Source organism: Cottoperca gobio, chromosome 4, assembly GCF_900634415.1.
Source record: "Cottoperca gobio chromosome 4, fCotGob3.1, whole genome shotgun sequence".
Taxonomy (NCBI): domain Eukaryota; kingdom Metazoa; phylum Chordata; class Actinopteri; order Perciformes; family Bovichtidae; genus Cottoperca; species Cottoperca gobio.
The window spans coordinates 24957605-24977651 of record NC_041358.1 but is presented as its reverse complement, the minus strand read 5'-3'; the positions used below and the strand labels follow the sequence as shown (position 1 = coordinate 24977651).

Below are 20047 nucleotides of genomic sequence, written 5' to 3'. Positions count from 1 at the left end.
ATCAACACATTAGTCAGGATAATAGTGCATTTATTTTGTTTTTTTGTGCACATGACAGAATGATCGGAGAAGATAAGGCAAATCATCAGTCAGTTGATTGACAGAAAACTAATCTATAATCAGTTTTTCTAGCTAAAATGCCAAATGTTTGATTGTTCTAGTTTCTCAAATGTGAAGATTTGCTGTTTTTTAAATAATTTTGCGTTTTGGACTATAAACACGTCACCATGGGGATTATGATGGACATTTTTCACTTTTTACTGATTTATATTTACAGTTTTTATTTTATTTTATCAAGAAGTTATTGCCAGATTGATAATACTATAATAAAAATAGTAATTATCGCCCCCCTCGATCTTATATGACCTGGTATTTTACATACAAAATCAATTGACGAAATGCATAAATTAATTTTAAAAAACCAATATGAATCAGAGAAATCTGAATAAAATATGTAGAAACATAAAGCAAACAAAACACAGCTTCTCCATTAGACTCATATCTCCGTACATCATCTGGGTTATCTCCTCTATCACATGTTTGTGTAAAGTGTAAATCCAGCCTAATATTAGCAGCTCTGTATGTTTGGCGACACAGTGAGGCTCAGAAAAGCAGAGCAATGCATGTTGAGACTCTCACCTCACAAACACGAGCTCAGCCTCAGCTGTAAAGTTTACCAGCCAAACATGGAACTGCTTTTGCCCTTCAAAATAAAATAGAGAAACAACTTCACAATCGTGTAACCTATGGTTAATTACATTTTCATCCTTCGTTATGGTATTGGAGGCCGTTCTTTTTGAAATATGTGGCAAATATTTTTCTAAGAGCCATTTCTTACAGATACCGCGTGAGTGAGTTTTCTTTTATTATGAAAAATATACACAGGAATTGCTCCCTTTGTATTGTTGCATGCTTGACTCGTGTTGTATTTACACCTGGGCAGAGAGCAGGGTCTCAGCATCCCACCCTGCAGGAGAGAGAAGGGAGGAATCTACATCATGTCCTGTCTCCACATCAGAGGGATCTTTCTCACTCTGTGTTTGGCTTCAAATGTGAGTAATTTACTTTAACTTCACCTTTTTGTGAAAGAAATTAAAAAAAAGATACATTATTATTTTTGCCACGTAGAAAACTTGAAGCTCTCTTTTGCAGGAAATTGACATATTTTTCATTTTATTTCTCTCTTTATCCTCCCCTACTGTCAATCACTTGTGCTGGTCAATGAGTTTCAATCAACGCCCATGATTAAATAAGACACACTAACTGTGTGCGTGCGTCAGAGCGTGAGAGTGTGCACGCGCTGCGTCTGTCTGCAGACACCTGATATGCAGCTGTTTATTTCTTCACTCAAAAGTAATTTTCTCATCATTAATAATTAAACTAATTTATATGAATAATTATAAAGTTCTAAAGTATAGAGTTTGTGTTAAATGCAGCCCCAAACACCATATTATTAACTGTTCTGTGTGTGTGTGTGTGCGTGTGTGTGTGTGTGTGTGTGTGTGTGTGTGTGTGTGTGTGTGTGTGTGTGTGTGTGTGTGTGTGTGTGTGTGTTTATGTCTGTGTGTTAATGTAATATTTCACATTTAATTAAAATCACTTTGGTGGAGTATATGTTAATATATGGATATATCAGAATCAGCTTTATTGGCCAAGTATGTACACATACAAGGAATCAGGAAAAGACATCAGGAAATAAAAAACACCAAGAGACTTTGTGTAAAGGTCAGGCATTCTTTGAGAGGAAAAGGCAGTTGACACTTTAAAAGCATTATAAAGAGCAGGCAGTGATTTACAAAGGATGATGACTTCACAATACATTGTAGAAAACACAATATTAATATACAGAGAATAATATAGCTACATAACATTGATGGTAAACTATTCAAACAATATATATATATAATGACAACAACGACAAAAAATATATTTAAAAAAAGTCAGAAAATGTGATTGTGTAAATACTATTACTATGTGTGTGTGTGCGTGTGTGTGTGTGTGTGTGTGTGTGTGTGTGTGTGTGTGTGTGTGTGTGTGTGTGTGTGTGTGTTTGAGAGGAGGATATTGATTTCTACACCTGCATTGACTGTTTTCATGGCTCTCAATGTACTGACACAGACGTAACAGCTTAGAACAAGGACAACACAGCTGGAAAAGCTTGAGAGTAGACAGGACTGTTATGTACACACGTATGTGAGAAATAGGTGTATTTATAAATGTATATATATATATATATAAAGCACTAATGACCAACAACCAATAATATATGTGGTAAAAAACATACATTAAAACAACAATAAAAAAACACCACATGTATAATTACAAAGGCAAGCATCATGCAAAGTATGACATGTAATCAAGAAAATAGTCTAAAGATTAATCAGTAATAAAAAATCAAATCATTAATTGCAGCCCTAATGAAATGTTTTCGTTATATGTGACATGATATTATTTTATCATTACTTTGTACTTTGTAATGTTTGCCAAATATGTGTTAACCAGGGATTACATTTCCTTTGGAGGATGCTTATCTAGAGAAACACACACTGAGAAGCAGTGAATCTCATCATACGTCACTACAGTTACAGCAAACCACACACACACACACACACACACACACACACACACACACACACACACACACACACACACACACACACACACATGTAAAGAAGAATGTGTGTATTATACCTGTGCTGCTAGAACACTAGTTTATTTGTGTGTGTGTGTGTGTGTGTGTGTGTGTGTGTGTGTGTGTGTGTGTGTGTGTGTGTGTGTGTGTGTGTGTGTGTGAGAGAGAGGATGATTGTATGTTTTGATACAAGATAGTCTGGTAGTACAAGTGATTATGTTTCGATATGTATTATCTTATCAGAAAACATTTGCTTGCGCGTTGGGATATTAGCAAAGAAAATGTTACATTTATCTTTATTTAAATCCATGAAAATTGGAATCTTTTCTATTAGACTACCACTCCCCCCCCCCCACACACACACACACACACACACACACACACACACACACACACACACACACACACACACACACACACACACACACACACACACCATTTGGAATATTTGTGAATACAACTGAATGACTGCTTGGCTTTGTTTACTATCTGATTGTTCAATTTATTTTGGCAAATCAACTATGAAGAAGCAAGATGGGCAACAAACCATACACACTTGCGCACATTCTCCTTCCGACGGCCTTTCTTTTATCAATAGCTTTATTGGATTATTATTATTACACGGCCACCTCACAAATTTCCATAATGGAACAGAAACAGGAGGATCCGGCAAACAGGTGGTGTGATGATCGGCGTGACGGAGAGAGAATGGAAACAAGGCAAGACTGATCAACATGCTCCACTTCAATGTATTCACTTTCACTGCTCAGGACTGCAGATAACTATAATGAACTGCTGGAGTCCAGAACAACACACACACATTTAAAAGAACTTGCACTTTAATCAGCACCTGAGAGAGAAACAAAAAAAAATTAACAATGAAATGCATGGTCCATATTTACATCTTATGAACTAAATCTGAATCCCCTCACAAGCAGCCAACACATTTTTATACAGTATTATACAGATCAACACCACACTCGTGTTTGTTCGATAAATATTAAGCGTTACATTCCAGAAACCTAATAATCGCATTTCTTAAAATGTCAAACAATTCCTTCAACATCTGAACTTCACAGACTTGCTCTCTTTCTAAATGACTGAACATGTTTCATATTTGTATCCTGCGCCACAGTACCGTGGCAGCAGCGTTAAAGTGCACCTCATTTGCTGTATAAAATATAATTCAACATCTGCAAAGTGAGCTCAATTCAATGGCCCCTTTTTGGGTAGTTAGTGGATAATGGGCTTCACCTCTCAGAGAACATTTTTACAGCAGACTGCACGCTAACCTGGCAGTGTGAAGGGGCCTTTTGTTTGGCGTTTAGTTTCAGGGCACATAATATCCAGACTTACCTTCTGCAGCCCCCCATCTCTCTTTACATCTCCCTCTACATCTCTCTCTATATCTCCATCTCATCTCTCTCTACATCTCCATCTCCATCTCTCTCTACATCTCCTCTACATCTCCATCTCCCTCTACATCTCTCTCTATATCTCCATCTCCTCTACATCTCCATCTCTCTCTACATCTCTCTACATCTCCATCTCTCTCTATATCTCCATCTCCATCTCTCTCTACATCTCCATCTCCATCTCTCTCTACATCTCTCTCTACATCTCCCTCTACATCTCCATCTCCCTCTACATCTCTCTCTACATCTCCCTCTACATCTCCATCTCCCTCTACATCTCTCTCTACATCTCCCTCTACATCTCCATCTCCCTCTACATCTCCATCTCTCTCTACATCTCTCTCTACATCTCCCTCTACTCCATCTCCTCTACACTCATCACATCTCCACTCCCTCTACATCTACATCTACATCTCTATCTACATCTACATCTACATCTACATCTACATCTACATCTGCATCTACATCTACATCTCCCTCTACATCTTTATCTACATCTCTCTCTCCATCTCCCTCTACATCTCCATCTCCCTCTACATCTCCATCTCTCTCTACATCTCCCTCTCCATCTCCCTCTACATCTCCCTCTACATCTCTCTCTCTACATCTCTCTCTACATCTCCCTCTACATCTCCCTCTACATCTCCCTCTACATCTCTCTCTACATCTCTCTCTACATCTCTCTCTACATCTCTCTCTACATCTCCCTCTACATCTCCCTCTACATCTCCATCTCTCTCTACATCTCTCTCTACATCTCTCTCTACATCTCTCTCTACATCTCCCTCTACATCTCCCTCTACATCTACATCTCCCTCTACATCTCTCTCTACATCTATCTCTAAATCTCCCTCTACATCTCCCTCTACATCTCCCTCTACATCTCTCTACATCTCCCTCTACATCTCTCTCTACATCTATATCTACATCTCCCTCTACATCTCTCTCTACATCTCCCTCTACATCTCTCTCTACATCTCCCTCTACATCTCCATCTCCCTCTACATCTCTCTCTGCATCTCCCTCTACATATTTCTCTACATTTCCCTCTACATCTTTCTCTACATCTATCTCTACATCTCCCTCTACATCTCTCTCTACATCTCCCTCTACATCTCTCTCTACATCCCCCTTCTACATCTACATCTCCCTCTACATCTCCCTCTACATCTTTCTCTACATCTATCTCTACATCTATCTCTACATCTCCCTCTACATCCCTCTCTACATCTCCCTCTACATAGCCCTCTACATCTCTCTCTGCATCTCCCTCTACATATTTCTCTACATTTCCCTCTACATCTTCTCTACATCTATATCTACATCTCTCTCTTACATCTCCCTCTACATCTCTCTCTGCATCTCCCTCTACATATTTCTCTACATTTCCCTCTACATCTTTCTCTACATCTATATCTACAATCTCCCTCTACATCCCTCTCTACACCTCCCTCTACATCTCTCTCTACATCTCCCTCTACATCTACCTCTACATCTTTCTCTACATCTATCTCTACATCTATCTCTACATCTCCCTCTACATCCTCTCTACATCTCCCTCTACATAGCCCTCTACATCTCCCTCTCTCCTTATGTCTGTCTCTTAAAAGCATGAGAGCGGCATCAGCCACGTAGTCTTGACTCTTGCTTTGTTCCTCACCCCCCTGCACACTATTCTTATGTAGAATAAAGTATCTTAACAGCATTTGTAAAGGGAAGACCCCCACCCCTCCCATCTGTGTGCCATTTAGCCGGTTCTTTTGTAAAGTGTGCTTTATGCGCGTTACATTACTGTTCATTGAATTCAAACAATGAATTATAACAACACGGCCACAGTTTAGCAAAGAACAATATGCCCTTAAATCTGCATACATGTCCCACCTTGAAGCACACTTACCACAAGCTGGTTTCTCAGCAGGAGGCAGGTAAACCACTTTTTTAAATGTGTCCCTCGCCTGCCTTTGAACAGAAAGAACAATAATTGCTGTGTAAATTGCACAGTGACACCTCTCATTACATTATTAGCATTGCATTAAGAACAAAGAGAACTGTTTCCTCATCGACGGAGGGAGAGATAGTGCTGAGAGGTTCGTTTTTCTTGCTACTTATTCAAAGAAAATGGGGGGAAACATTTTTCCCGTCCATCAACTGTCAGGAAGATTGTGTTTAATTCAAACTAGTTTTCTGTATTTTGTATAAACTGTATGTGGTTTTGACTTTGCTGGTAAAGTGGTTTGTTATTCTGCACAAACACAAACTCTGGCTTCTTCTAAGACTCCCATTATTTGTGTGTGTGTGTGTGCGTGTGTGTGTGTGTACATGTGAGATGGTGAACAAGGTGACAGTTAAGACACACAACGAGGAGAAGGGGCTGAGGTGAGTGATTGAGTTGGAGAAACAAGAAAAGAGTTTCGGTCCAAACCAATTTCACCCATGGTTATCTATTTTCAAATGATGAATTTGAAGGCGCAGCATTATTCTTGGTTTAAATCCTTCAAATGATTGGCGTTGCCATTGATATGACTTTCAAAGGTAAACTGTTTCTTGTAAGAGACACCTGTTCAACTATAACTTAATTAAATTAGGAGATTAGATATTTTATCTCTTGACACTTTATGAGAATACTTGTCAGCGTGTCAAAGAAAGAAATGTGTTTGAATCTAAATCTGTACATTGTGGACAAACATCCTGCCATTACACATTAGGCAATTTTCTTCTCAATTTCCAACAACGTCCCTCAGTTCATGGTCTGCACAACATTATGATAATAAAATGTATATCTATGCACGGCGCACTCATTCATGTGATTTCATGAAATGGCTCCAGGTGGGTTTGTTCGGGTGCAGATGTTGCCGTTTCCCCCTCAGAGAAACTCATAGTTATTTTTAATGGAAGTGTTTATAACACACAACCAGTGCATCCTATTGGATGACATTCACAAAGCTGGTGAGTGGGGGAAAGTCTCCAGAGGGAAGTGTTCGTGCTCTTCAGAGGCTAAATTCCTCTGAAGTTTCCTTTCATCAGGAGTTCCCTCAGGTGTTTGAGATTGCAAGGGAACTAAGCGGAATCCGGTACAAATGTCCGACCTCTTGTGTTGTCCTCTGTGTTTTAATCTTCATCTTCTAAAACCAAAGGACAGACTCAAATAGCAGCTCAGAAATACTGGGAAATAATAAATGCGAAACATGTCATTTTGAAAACGGAGGGGCATCGTGATGACATGTCGGCCTAAACGTTTGCATTTTTTAAATCTGTATTTGCTTCTCTCTTCTTTCTCAAAAAACCCCCCAAAAAACCAAAACATTTTCATGGTACCATAATAAAGCAGATATTATATAATAGCACACAGTCGCAGTATGTTCTCATAGCTCACAAAAAGCCCCCTGCCTGCTGCTCTGACCTTTACATTCAAGACAACTTAAGTTCACCAGCAGCATGGGATGAAATATAAATGACACTTTAATTATATCCAGGAAGTTGAGCCCATTCGCACAAGATACTCCACTTACACACCACCAACCTGCTCTGTGGATTCAGACGAATAATCAGTTTGATAGAATGTTTAAAATACAATTTGGATCTTAGATTTGTTATGTGCACTCACTTCTGGCCCGTCTTGCCTCTTTGACCCTTTTCTTTGGCGTTCCTATCATCTGGAAACCCGTCAGCACAGATGGACCTTACTCCTTCGGACAAACACAGGCATTATATATTCATATCCATACTTCAGACAATGATCAAATGATATCCCTCCTCTCTCTATAGGTCTCATTGTCCACAACAACGTTCACAAACACATTCATCTCCTGCATATTTGTCTGACCTAACAAAGAAATGTTTGCGCATTCTCAGTTGAACTTTCTGACCTTATGACCTCTCTTAAATGGCAACTATTCACTGACATGGACTGAGAAACAGGTTTATTATCACACACTCGCACATTTTGTGGTGCAGCCAAAATGATAATTATCATGACAAGCCTTTCCTCTTTCAGTGCATCCTCCTACTCTCCATCATCCCCCTTACATACGTCCTTTTTCTTTCTCAGAAACAAGACGTGCAAATGCAAATAAAAATAAAATAAATGTTGGCATCCGGAAACAGAGGAATGAGCAGGTGTAGAACAGCAGAAGGATCTTTGAAGGGCACTACATGGATGAGGAGCAGAGGCCAAGAGAATCATCTGTGTCCTGAGGGGGAAACTATTTTAGAGAATGTTCCCCTCTCTGTGTCGCTGTAGTGAAAGATAATTTCGCTTAATGCCACTGAGGGAAATAGGTGAGCCTTGCCAAAAGGTTACTGTTTTAGTGGGAGAGCATCTCCTGCTAAAGGCAAAGTGACTCACTGCCTTTAAAATGAATTGACGTACACATGAAATGTCTTTCTACAGACTGTGTAGCCACTGTGTCCTCTGTTTGAATGTCTGGTCACATCTGAAACAGCATTGTTTCCTTCCTTTCTTCCTTCTTTCTCACCCCCTAGGCTTTGTCGAGCCTGCACCCTGAATGCGAGTACATATTTCATCTGGAGAAAGAGGAGCGGCTCTGCCTTCAGTACATTGCAGCGCAGGGCAACAGAAGCACAGAAGGTGCGTTATTCATTTAAAAATCATCGTGCAGCAGATGCTGCAAAATGAATCCAGGCGTATTAAGTGCAAGAGACTAACCTGGAATAAATGCTTCACAGAGAATCATCAGTTGTCAGGGCGTCCCAACTGCACCAGGTGATCTATCACCGCGTTGCCTCTGTGGAGGAGACCATTAACGATAGTTACATAAGGATTCATGTATGTCATCTATCAAGATAAAGGTCTTGGTTGGAGATCCAGTACTTCCTCATTCTTGTCTTAATACAATTTACAAAGTGACAGATGTTATGGCTTTGAAGAATGTCGTTGGGTGTGTTGTGCGTGATACACCCCATTTACCTCGACTGTACCTCCATGAGTGTATATTTACTGTGTGGCGGTGGGTTTTGACATGCATATAAATGTGTGTTTATGGAGTTCATTCTCCTTCTCCGAAAAGGTTGTCGACTATTCTGGGATGCAGTCACCTGCTGGCCTCATGCAGCCGTCGGGGAAGCGGTCCAAAGAGCTTGTCCTGCCGTATTCTCCCTCTTCAAAAACAACACAGGTGACTAATGGTGGAGGAGGGGAGGAGGAGGGTGTCTTTTTTTTTCTTAATTAGACTCATGCCTGCTCTCGTTGTTCAGGATTGCTAGATTGTCACAGTAGACTGAAATCAAATTAGTTTTTCTGCACAGGTAAATGAGCAGCGTACACAGATTGTGAACCCAATATAATTGTTTTTACAAAATGAGCAAACAAGAAGAACTTTTGCATGTGTTATGTGTTGGTAAGGATATATAACAGTGTCGAAACAAAACGACGTACCTGTGAGGCTGTGCTGAGACACAGTGGTGCGTTCAGGCTACACGCTAATGTTGCGTTTATGTCACATCAGATGTATAGTGGGAAAGATTCCCGTGTTGACAAGGATGATCACAGTCGGTTACGTGAGGGTTAAAAATTGATTTGATCTCTTTGCCTTGACAAATTAGTGAGTTTAATCTGAAGATAATCTCTTCACGGTTGACTCTTTTTTTGTTATCCGACCTTTCACCGCAGGTTCAGTGAGCCGTAACTGCACCAGCGGAGGTTGGTCCAGACCTTTCCCACCGTACCACATCGCCTGCAGTGTGGATGATGACATTCCTGAGGTGAGAGATGCTGCGGCGAGAAAGAAAAAGACTTCAAATTGGGGAAATTAAGAGCACGGAGGTCAGGACAGGAAGAGAAGCAACTGCAACAAGGAGACGACCAACAGAAAAATAACAAATACACACAGAGACAAATACAGACCAAACAAACTAAATTAGAAACAGAGAAATGTAACGATAGCTTCTTGTCTTTGGGGAGTCACACTGCAAGTGCGACTATACCTCCTTTTGGTTTTTTTTGGGGCTGTGGTTTAGATTTGAGTATATATGTTTACTGTTGCCTCTCGAGAGCAGAAAAGGAAAATCTATTATATAAATGTGCCTCATGTCAAAAAATACTTTTGCAAGGCAGTAAGTGAATCGAATGTCAGCCATCAGGTAATAGCTGAAATTATCTTGTTTCTCAAAGAGAGGATTGGGCTTAATCGTACTAAACAGTGCTTTTGGAGGATAATCATCAGAACACTACTTTTGGTGCTATAGAGCATCTTTTGTCTTGAGTTAAAAAATACCTTTTAAGTCTTCCAATGGCAGAGCTGGAAAGTCCTTAAAAACAAGTTTGCATTAAATTAGGTGTCTTTTTTATCTACTTTTTTGAGTCGATTCAATAGTTATTGTAGTCATACCGCCATTAGACTTCAAAAGAAGGAGAAAGCTTTTTCTTGCCATGATCTTGCCAAAGTCATCTCTTCAATACATGGAGTTTGTTTCTTAGGTCTAACATGACTATATCATTACATGAGGCATTTTAATTATTTAAAAAGAGAGTCATTTTTTGTGATTTTTGCTTCTACATGTACCGTTATCCAAAGATCACCTCAAACAAACTCATTTTGAGTCCCAGGAAGTGCTCCTACCCAAACAAATGAAATGTATTTTACATTGGAGGATAATACAAAATACAAAATCATTTCCCCCGTCTGCTTTCAGACAGAGCAGTCGTACTTTGCCACAGTGAAGCTGATTTACACCGTCGGCCACAGCGTCTCTCTAGTGGTGCTGGCTGTTGCTGTGTGCATCCTGTTGTTCTTCAGGTAAGAACAGATGGTGTTACAATAAGTTGTGGTTTTCCAGACTGACTTTTTTTTAATTTTTCATCAGTAACCAGTAAACTTATGGTCATTCCATTTACCACAGAGAGACAAACAATAGCAATCACAACATTATTGTTGTATGTCCATCCATCCATCGTCTACCGCTTATCCGGAGTCGGTTCGCGGGGGCAGCAGCTCCAGTAAGGAACCCCAAACTTCCCTTCTCAAGGCCACATCCTCCAGCTCCGACTGGGGGATTCCGAGGCGTTCCCAGGCCAGTGAGGAGATACAATCTCTCCACCGAGTCCTGGGTCTTCCCTGGGGTCTCCTCCCAACTGGACGTGCCTAGAACACCTCCCTAGGGAAGCGCCCAGGTGGCATCCTTACTAGATGCCCGAACCACCTCAACTGGCTTCTTTCAACGTAAAGGAGCAGCGGCTCTACTCCGAGTCTCTCACGGATGGCTGAGCTTCTCACCCTATCTCTAAGGGAGACGCCACCCGTCTGAGAAAACACATTTCGGCCGCTTGTACCCGCAATCTCATTCTTTCGGTCATGACCCAGCCTTCATGACCATAGGTGAGGGTAGGAACGAAGATCGACCGGTATATTGAGAGCTTTGCCTTCTGGCTCAGCTCTCTTTTCGTCACAATGGTGCGGTAAAGCGACTGCAGTACCGCCCCCGCTGCTCCCATTCTCTGGCCAATCTCTCGCTCCATCGCCCCCTCACTCGCGAACAAGACCCCGAGGTACTTGAACTCCTTCACTTGGGGTAAGGGCTCATTCCCAGTCGGAGCAGGCAATCCACCGGTTTCCTGCTGAGAGACATGGCCTCAGATTTAGAGGTGCTGATCCTCATCCCAACCGCTTCTCGGCTGCGAACCGATCCAGTGACTGCTATGTGAACAAGATATTCCTGACACACACCTTTGTTTGGGACATTTAGAAAGATGTCCTAGTGTAGTTTATTAAAGGAATAGTTTGACATTTTGAAATATGCGTACACTTTCTTGTCTAGAGTTAGATGTTTGACACCATTCTCATGTCTGCAGCCAGCAGATGATTAGCGTAGCTTAGCATAAAGACTGATAGCAGGAGGAAGCAGCTAGCCCAAAGTACAAAAAGTCAGCCTGCCGACACCTCTACATTTGACTAATAAACATGTTCCTGTTACAGAAATGTAAAAAAGCTAAATTGTGGTTGAGTTACATAACTTCTTGGCCACTAACTAGCAGGCTGATCTGCTTTTGCGTACAGACATGAGGTATTGATCTGCTTATCCAACTTTTGCATAGAAAGTAAATAAACATTTTTTCAAAAAATCTTTTCTTTTAAGGAAGAGAAACAAATCTGTTGTAAGAAGTCAAAGTAAAAAACAATCATAACAGTTATGGAATCAGTTGTCATGGTGTTGTGACACTAAAAAAAACTCATTTTCCGTGCCGTAATCCCTACGTGCTACTCCTTTATCTGTGTCGTACCTCTCAGTTCCAATATTTTCAGTCTTGGATTTCGACTCTCATTGACATGGACCTAACAGGTGCTATAGTCCACTTAGCAACTGATTGACACAAAGTCAAGGGTCCTCTCACGCACCCCCAGAGAGCCGAGCCAGCCAAAACAACAAAGAGACCAGAACGTCCTTGTGACATTTTCTCTGTCCAGCTGTTGTCGTGAAATCTCTTTGAAATCACAATCCCACAACTTCCATGTCTTTTTTCATTATTGTTTCTGTTCCTCATAATGTACATTTTAATAGTTTTATGTTCTTGCTAACTGCTTTGGTTTCCCTTTTGTGATTTTATTCTGTCACACTTTTGGCCATCAACTGCCTATGAAGAACCATACACACCAAGGCGTTATAGCCATTAGGGTGTAACAGTGTGTTGCAAAGCAGAACTCATTTTGACCATCTTGCCAACTTTGTATGCTCATCAAACCATCTGGCTTTTTGTATTTGTGTACATTTATTTGTCTGTTACCTGATACTTCAACAGGAGGCTGCGTTGTGCCAGGAACTTTATTCACATCCAGCTCTTCATCACATTTATCCTGAAAGCGGTGGCGGTGTTCATAAAGGATGCAACTCTTTTCTCAAGTGACGACACCAACCATTGCACCCTTTCCACAGTAAGACACTGACGTTGAGGACAAGAGGTTCTTAATTGTATAACGAAATTCCTATTTGCAGATTTGCAGATCACTTACGATTTGCTCTGTGTCCTCCTTTTCCTCCCTTCTTTCTTCTGTCCAGTTTGCCTGTAAGGCTTCTGTGGTCTTCTGTCACTACTGTGTAATGTCCAATTTTTTCTGGCTCCTGGTGGAGGCACTTTACCTCAACTCCCTGCTGCTTTCGTCCTTTTATCACAGTCGTCGGTGCCTCTGGGGCTTCAGCCTGCTGGGATGGGGTGAGAGAACTTGACATGCATATGCAACATATGTTATGCTGAGTTTGGTTCAATTTTGAGATATCTCGAAAATACTGTATCCTATATGATATGAAAAATACTTAAACATTTGTAGGTTATAATTACAGAATAGCAAAATTAGGAGATTTAAAAAGACTGGATTATTTATATTTTACACATACTTGAATGTATTTAATGTGTTTTAGCTGCTTTCACATGATCAGCGGTTAAACAGCTCTGCACTGGCTGTCTTGTTGTTTCCCTCTGGAGACCGAGGTGCAGCCCGACCAGGCGGAGGTGTTACCCCTCGGCGTGGCGCACCACCGAGCGCTGCACTCAAACCTCAAATTATTTCAACTTTGACCCCAATTGCCGCTGACCTTTCAAAGTGCAGCCAATGAAATAACAGCTGTGTGAAGGCAAGCAGGGAACATTTCTTATCATGTGAAGGCAGCTTTACGTTTATAGAGTGACGTGCTAACAAGTGCACTGAAGTTCACGTTGGTTTGTGAGGTCCAATTATTATTATTTGTTTATTAAATTAACAGATTTTTTAAAATCTTAATAAATAGATGTGTTTTTGTTTTTATTACATCCCTACACTACAGTGAGTGCAGAAATACTTGCACTGTGTGCATTTCAGTTTCCAGTCTATGACTTGCATGTGATTTGTAACAGAAGTCTTTATTTCAGAAACTATTTGTGTTTTTTATTCACATAACAGGTTTCTTTATTGTTCAAGCCACAATTAAGTGTAGCACAGTATAAAAGTCAGATCAGCAGCTTCACAAATTAAACATTTTACATTTTGAAATGTACTCTGTGTCTCTCCACAGCGTCACTCACTGGAGAATTCTACATTTTCACCTTTAATTACTTTTAAATAGCATATCTTTCTTAAGTCCAAACATAGTGCCATAATATATATCCCACCTGCCACTCATCAACATCATGCCATGGGGTCTAGGATGAGAATCTTTGAGGGACAAAGAGTATTTTTTAATGATCTATTGAGCTGAACAGTTTTTTATTGCAGTTCAGTGACTCAAATGAGATTCAAAGCTACAGTCTTTGGGGACAACAAGTACAATTTAAGTACAGTTTTTAACTCTCCTGGCTCGATGTCATCGACTGTAATTACCAAACAAACTGCTTTAAAGTTTACACCCCTGTGGCAGTCACTACTAATGTATTTAATTATGTTTGTGGGCTGAATGTTTCTGCCACTTTCAGTGCAATGAATATACATGAATGTGTCCTGGTTATGGCAAAACAGGAACATTAACATAATGTAGATGTGCAGCATGACGCCTCTAAAGTATTCAATGGACTTTGAGTTCTTGCTGAACACAATGCAGATATTAGAAACATCTGATAACTGTCTGATTGTGTGTATTGATTGATTAGATTAGCTTCTCTGCCTCTCCACAGGTGTACCTGTGCTCTTCATCGCCCTGTGGATTGGATCCAGGATGTATTTTGAGGACACAGAGTTTGTATAAACTTCCGCTACCACTTATTTGTCCACAAGCACAGTTATTTATTATATATATTTACAGCTCTCTGCAACAGAACTACAGATGTAAAGCCTTTTCTTAAAATGTAATGATATTCAGTATAGGGTTATGATGAAGAAACACATCCTTAGGAGGAAAGGTGAGGGACAACATTTTGAATTTGCACTCATTTTGTCATTTTGCTTGTGAGTAGATGTTTATTCTACAGTCAGTTAAAGTCACAGTGCATCACACATTAAAAGAACTTCTGCAGACGGAAATAAAGAGCGCATTTCAAAAATGTCTTCCTAAATAGATGTTGGGACATCAACGAGGACTCGCCCTATTGGTGGATCATCAAGGGACCAATAGTTGTGTCTATAGCGGTAAATGCTCCCGTTGTGCCGAAACAAACACAATGACAGACTCTTAATAACGCATCGAACAGATTACAGATTGTTATGCAGAGAAATTATTTGAAAAAACGTATTTTGTGCACGTAAATAAAGACACCAGTCTTGGTCGATTACACATTTGGCTGCCCGTATTGTTGCTTTAACATTCAATACTCACCTTATTGTTAGTACTTAAGGCTTTATCTCATTCAATCTGAACTATTTTTGTCTTATTATTTCACTCAACAGGTCAATTTCATTCTCCTTATGAACATCATCAGAATCCTGGTACAGAAGCTGAATCCTCGGCTGATCCACTTCAACAACTCCTCTCAGTACAGGTACAGACTTCTCCTACTTTAGTCATTACAGCATTTACTACTTTCATCTCACACAGTCTTAGATTTTCAAAGTTGTGACTTGTTTGTCTTGAACCTTTGAGTTTTTTCAGTCCGATGGACACATTTTCAATTAGTTTTTCGCCTCTCTTTGATATTTAGTAAGTAAACACTTTGATCTCGGGAAAGATGCTGAACCTCGAACTCGTCAGTCAGGCCGACTCTACCTTTCCACCTCCCAGAATCAGAATTTCTAAAGGAAATAGGCTCACTAATTGGCTGAAAGTGTTCAGAGACATCATGCATATTTAAATATTTTAAAAGACATACAAAAGCATGTAAATTGAGAGATTCTGAACCTAATTGCACCAGACAGACTGATACGTTCCCCCTCAGACAAAAAAGCATTACCTCTGCACTCACATTTGATTATACTCACTTTGAATCATGCACCTGCTTCTACCTTTCCCCTCATCAACAAAAGCAGTATACAGACTGACAGACACACACAATGTTGACACACAACACTCTTGATTGGCACCTGATGATTAGCATGCCTGCAAGAAGGATGCTTTCCTGAGCAGCGTTCAGATTCGACGTGCACTAAATGAGTCCCTGAGGAAGCTTCACCTCCTGCATCTTGTGTCTCTCCTTCTGTGCAACAGACGCCTGACGAAGTCAACGCTGCTCCTCATCCCTTTGTTTGGTACTCACTACATGGTCTTCAATTTTCTGCCTGACTACTTCAATGTTAGCCTGCGCCTCTGTATCGAGCTCTGCATGGGATCCTTCCAGGTAAACACACATTCATATAAACACTCAATATGCTCACAGCGTTATATTGTACATGCTCAAATACACACACACACACACACACACACACACACACACACACACACACACACACACACACACACTCACTGAAGTTTAAAACAATGCTTCACAAAGACAGACATAGACACATCATACTATCTAGAATTATGTCCTACAGTAATTGGATTTGCGTTACTTTCTGCACTTGTAGACATATTCCATGCAGTAATTAAAGTTGTATTTATAAGTGCTAATTTACAAATGTGTTAAGGTTATGAAACTTCAACTTAAGATTCTCTTTTGTTGAGAGTCTGCAGCCATGCAGGAATAATAATTACCATGTTCGCTGTATTAGTTTAGCGTGTTAACATGATATCATTAGCTAATTAGCACTAAACACAAAGTACAGCTGGGATTGTCATTACTTCAGCAGGTATGAACAAAGTATTGGATAACGTGAAATGTGTCTGTACCGAAGGCATTTCAATTTTAAAAGCAGATTTAGTACTTCCTGTTTAATAAAATACTTCTGAAGAACACTATTTAATTGCACGAAAAGCCAAAAATAAAGAATGAGTTTGGTGGAAGAGGGCTGAGCAGAAGTGTGCTGCTGGGAGTGTTTGCATCTGCTGAAGACATGCAACCGTAGACACAGCCAGCTCTCTCAAGTCACTTTAGCTTCTGTCCCCTGTGAGAAGTCTAATTAATTTGGCACAGAAGTGTCATATAAAAATGGAATACACTCGCAATAAAAGTGCATAAATTGCTGTAACTCAGGCTTTAAGTCCAATTTCACTCTGCATGTTTCATTATACAGATCAGATGATCATATTCACTTCATATGCGACCTTTTAATGGTGCGGACCTTTCCTAAACGTGAATGATTCTCTCTTGCAGGGGCTTCTTGTAGCCATTCTCTATTGCTTTCTCAATCAAGAGGTCAGTACAAGCCACAGCACTCTCAAGCATTTGCTAAAACATATTCAACAAAGCACACACAGATAATTTACAGCTCTCTGTTGCATAATAAACCCGTGTGCTCAGATCACACACCAGTGAGTGGTGAAGAGATGTCAGGGCTTAATGAAAAACATTCTGATGCCGGGGGAAATGTATGATATCTAAAGCTTCATCATTGTTACTGAAACCCCAATAACATGCTGAATAAAAACCACTTAATGTCATATAAAATGACTTGGTGGTGCAGGAGGAACAAATAATTGAATTCAGTGATTTAGGTTTTGACACATCGAGACTGAACTTCTCGAGCTTTTTGTTCCTGTTTTTGAAGTTTTAAAAAATAGGTGAATATTTTGGGAAATAGGCTATTTGCTTTCTTTGCTGATTGTCGCCTCACATTTAACAGATTCTCTCACAAGAAACCAAATTAATATATTTCCTAGAATGTCAAACTATTTATTTTAGTATTTTATATTCCAGTGTTGCACAAACATATTAAATTAGATTTTTTTTTGATAAACCGATTACATAGCAAACAAATATATGTGGCATATAACAACAGCATCATCTTACTAGTTTGAAAACAGCCTGATGCTGCATGTTGTGGACGTATGCATGTGTGCAGGTGCAGAAAGAGGTCCACATGCAGTGGCTGAGGTGGCAGGAGCGGAGTTATGGTGTTGTGTCACCTGCTGCAAAATGCAGCCAGATGGACACACCCTTCTAGTGGTGGCCGTCACCCTTTACCTACAGGTCATCTGCTCATTGGACGTTCACTGAGGATCGCTTCTGCTCTTCTCATCATCACCCAATGGGCTGCTCAGAACGGACATGTCTGCAAGTTTTCATTCCAAACTACGATGGCTGCAAAAAAGGAGCATGTTTATGAAATCTAATTACATTTTACACACATTTCAAGACAGATCCTGCCAATTTCATATGCATTTCCCATAAGACACTGGGGCAATAACTTGAGAAATTTCAGCTTCAAGATTTCCTTGGCTGCCTCACCAGTGAAATTAAAGAATGATACATTTGCTGAGCTGAGAGTTTAACCTTTAATTAGTTTCAGTAGCAATGGGTTTTAACATAATGAAACACAATCTTAGCGAGTGTCTATTTGAATGTAGTCTCTGTGTAGGTGCTAACGTAACATTCAGTGGAATAATTCCATTTCTTACCATTAAAATGGGTTATTATTAACGACTTTAATATTATTCAACGGTATTATAACGTTGTATTACATAACTTAAGTTTCTTTTGGTCTTTGCACATATATGTTTGTTTGTATATTTAATGCATTACAGTGCATTGATTTGCATAGAATGATACAATTGTATATATGATTGGTTAGATTAATGTTTGTATTCTTGTGTTATAAGCTGATATTTTCCTCATGATAAAAAGTCATGCAAAATATTGAATCAGTGCCCAGTTTTGCACCATCCTCTTGTTACAAATGCATACAATACAATAATTATTTTGCCTAAAAGTGTATAAAGTAGTCGACTGTCAGATTGTTGCTTCATACACACTTCTCTCTGTTGTTGCATGTGGATGCTGCTGCTGCTGCTGCTGCTGCTGCTTTTATTGTGCCTCTCTTTGTGATGTTTTAATGCCTTGTAGAAAAAACAGGTTATTGCAAGTTAAAGCACTCAAATGTTTACTCAGCTTCTTTATGGATCTCTGCAACCGCTTTCACAAAATGTAGATATCATCAGCTGGCAGCTACGAAATGTCAAATCACTGATCAAATCTAAAGCCATCAAAGTTATTATTGCAGCTGCATTTCATTTAGATACAATCTTGAAACAGTTTGTGTTGATACAGAAATCCTGTATCACTTTTCATGAAGATTGTTTTCCTAACAATGTCATTCATAAAGAGCAACATGAAAGTATTTTGTAAAATTCCACTTTTGCTTCACAAGGAAAACCTGAATAAATGTTATTTATTACTCGTCAACGTGTCCTTTTTTTTAACAACAAGCTAACATCTTTATCTTGTTGAGGCGTGAGGTGTCTGTGTGTTTGTATACATATTTTAGACATTTAGAAATATTAATAGTTGTATAGTTCATTATCGTTAAACTGTGGAGGAGCGTGGTGATGGAGAGGAGAATAATCTGTCACATTATTGTCTGTATTGACATCTGCATACAAACATTTATACAAGGTGGGGGCTACTGTGTTTGAGAAATTTGCACAGTTGACACTAAATTATATTTGGACATACAACACCTGCCTTTGAGCAAGGCACTGCTGGTCACCCAGTAGAGCAGTGCACTGGTCAGCAGCAGAGGACCAGACTTTTCTCCAGTTAACTGACAGCAAATGAGTTCAATGTATCAAATCAAATGTATTTATAGAGCCCAATATCACAAATTATACATTTGTCTCAGTGGCCTTTACAGACTGTACAGGTTACGACACCCTCTGTCCTTAGACCCTCTGTCCTTACACCCTCTGTCCTTAGACCTTCTGTCCTTAGACCCTCTGTCCTTAGACCCTCTGTCCTTACACCCTCCGTCCTTAGACCCTCTGTCCTTAGACCTTCTGTCCTTAGACCCTCTGTCCTTAGACCCTCTGTCCTTAGACCCTCTGTCCTTACACCCTCTGTCCTTAGACCCTCTGTTCTCAAACCCTCTGTCCTTAGACCCTCTGTCCTTAGACCCTTTGTCCTTAGACCTTCTGTCCTCAAACCCTCTGTCCTTAGACCCTCTGTCCTTAGACCCTCTGTCCTTAGACCCTCTGTCCTTAGACCCTCTGTCCTTAGACCCTCTGTTCTTAGACCCTCTGTTCTTAGACCCTATGTCATTAGACCCTCTGTCCTTAG

General features: G+C 40.0%; 1 protein-coding gene across 2 annotated transcripts; it reads left to right on the top strand.

Annotated features, from left to right (window-relative positions):
* Positions 1–942: 942 nt before the first annotated feature.
* Positions 943–19174, top strand: ghrhrl (growth hormone releasing hormone receptor, like). Of its 2 annotated transcripts, none has more exons than XM_029430588.1 (13): positions 943–1052; positions 8530–8635; positions 9075–9182; positions 9677–9768; positions 10699–10802; positions 12800–12932; positions 13057–13210; positions 14642–14702; positions 15023–15092; positions 15351–15442; positions 16105–16234; positions 17150–17191; positions 17838–19174. In XM_029430588.1, the coding sequence occupies exons 1-13, from the start codon at positions 999–1001 to the stop codon at positions 17937–17939; spliced, it is 1248 nt and encodes a 415-aa protein (XP_029286448.1). In that variant the 5' UTR covers positions 943–998; the 3' UTR covers positions 17940–19174. The 2 variants fall into 2 exon arrangements, with proteins under 2 accessions (XP_029286448.1, XP_029286449.1); XM_029430589.1 differs by having other exon boundaries at positions 17800–19174.
* Positions 19175–20047: the final 873 nt, after the last annotated feature.